The following is a 1,903-nucleotide window of genomic DNA, read 5'->3' as shown; positions in this document are numbered from 1 at the left end:
TGGGAAATAGATAGGGAAACAGTGGAAACAGTGTCAGACTTTATTTTTCTAGGCTCCAAAATCACTGCAGATGGTGACTACAGCCATGAAATTAAAAGATGTTTACTCCTTGGAAGGAAAGTTATGACCAACCTAGATAGCATATTCGAAAGCAGAGACATTACTTTGCCAACAAAGGTCTGTCTAGTCAAGGCTGTGGTTTTTTCCTGTGGTCATGTATGGATGTGAGAGTTGGACTGTGAAGAAGGCTGAGTGCCAAAGAATTGATGGTTTTGAACTGTGGTGTTGGAGAAGACTCTTGAGAGTCCCTTGGACTGCAAGGAGATCCAACCAGTCCATTCTGAAGGAGATCAGCCCTGGGATTTCTTTGGAAGGAATGATGCTAAAGCTGAAACTCCAGTACTTTGGCCACCTCATGCGAAGAGTTGACTCATTGGAAAAGACTCTGATGCTGGGAGGGATTGGGGGCAGGAGGAGAAGGGGACGACAGAGGATGAGGTGGCTGGATGGCATCACTGACTCAATGGACACGAGTCTGGCTGAACTTCGCGAGTTGGTGATGGACAGGGAGGCCTGGCGTGCTGCGATTCATGGGGTCTCAAAGAGTCGGACACGACTGAGCAACTGAATCGAAGGGAACTGAACTGACACATGCGTAGAAATTGTCAGTACACAGAAGCACTTAACCAAATTGATACCCTCAAAAACAAAAAGTAAAAGAAAAAAAGAATTAGACCATCCATCCTGATTTCATGTACAATAATAGTCACTGTGGTTTTCTCTACAAGCATTCATACTGATATCCTATTTCCTTAGCGTTCCAGGGGACCTTGCCCTCCCCAGGGAAGGCATATATTTGAGAGCTCCATCCTGGTAGACAGTGAGAACCACACTTGTATCAGGCAGGGACGGAAGGGGCAAGGTAGAGAAATACTGCGTGTAGGAAGTAATCTTTTCCCCACAACCCAGCAGATTAGTACAAGCTCCAAAAATGTTTATTGATAAATAACAAAAGCTACTACTTGATATAAATAACATTTACCAAACACTTTATATCAGGCACTGCACTGCTAGCTTTCCATTTTCTTATTTAATACTTATATAACCCTACAAAGCTGTTTGATTTTTAATTCCACCGTACAGGTGAAGAAACGGAGATTTATGGAGAGTTGGTTAAGTTACTTGCCCAGGGCCTTACAGATAGTTAGGTGGTGACTGGAGATTCAGTTAATCTGAATTTAGAATCTGGACTCGAAACCACTTGCTATGGAGTGCCTGGACGGCGTCCAAGCCCCGCCTGCATGTTGTATAACATACACGGCTGAGCCCTGTGACATTCCGAGTTGGGCTGACGCTGTCGCAGTTGCCAGCCTTGGCGATGGATTCCTCCAGGCCCTGAGTCCCTCTAACTGCACACAGGTGGTAACTGCGCCAGAGAACCAACTGTGCCGGTCCTTTCCCCAACGACCTCCAGGCAATTTGCGTGGGGAATCAGGAAGGCTCTCCTTGCTCAGCATCAGAAGTTTTTTCCGACTTCAAAACACACGTCGGAGGTAGGTTTGGGGGTTTCATTCTCCATTCCTGGAGAGAGACCTAAAGCAAAAATCCACAGAGAAGCAAAAGAAAAACAGGCCTGCGAGGGAGCGGAATAGAGATGGAAAAAACTTGGGTGAGAAGTTATGATAGGAATGGAGGAAAAGAGGGTAGCGGAAAGTAGAAAGAAAGGAGTCCTATCAACACCAAAGTTATGGGGTTGTCGACGCAGCCCCTGTCTATTGCGCCTGCGCAGTGCTACCTCCTTGGGCCCCCCGGCAGCTTCCCGCCGCAGAAGATTTACTCGTCTCTCAGCAACCATTCACTCGAGGAGCCAATCAGAGGGCACCTTTCGCCCTGCCCGGGCCGT

At 47.1% G+C, this 1,903-nt stretch overlaps 2 protein-coding genes across 2 annotated transcripts in view; one reads left to right on the top strand and one right to left on the bottom strand.

The window, feature by feature from the left end:
• LOC104981763 (ran-specific GTPase-activating protein-like) overlaps positions 1–1,855 on the bottom strand; it is an 88,366-nt gene extending 86,511 nt beyond the window's left edge. Inside the window, exons 1-2 of the mRNA XM_010831017.1 lie at positions 1,782–1,855; positions 1,318–1,426 (exon numbers count right to left, since the gene is read on the bottom strand). Coding sequence (XP_010829319.1) covers positions 1,318–1,426; positions 1,782–1,855 — 183 coding nt within the window. The remainder of the gene's footprint in view (positions 1–1,317; positions 1,427–1,781) is intronic.
• The window catches only part of FAM46C (family with sequence similarity 46, member C), a 23,931-nt gene continuing 23,381 nt past the window's right edge, over positions 1,354–1,903 (top strand). Inside the window, 1 exon segment of the mRNA XM_010830714.1 lies at positions 1,354–1,553. The gene's annotated coding sequence lies outside the window, so the exon portion shown is untranslated.

The sequence above is a fragment of the Bison bison genome, unplaced genomic scaffold (assembly GCF_000754665.1).
Source record: "Bison bison bison isolate TAMUID 2011002044 unplaced genomic scaffold, Bison_UMD1.0 scf7180017864519, whole genome shotgun sequence".
Taxonomy (NCBI): domain Eukaryota; kingdom Metazoa; phylum Chordata; class Mammalia; order Artiodactyla; family Bovidae; genus Bison; species Bison bison.
This window is presented reverse-complemented; position numbering and strand designations above follow the sequence as displayed.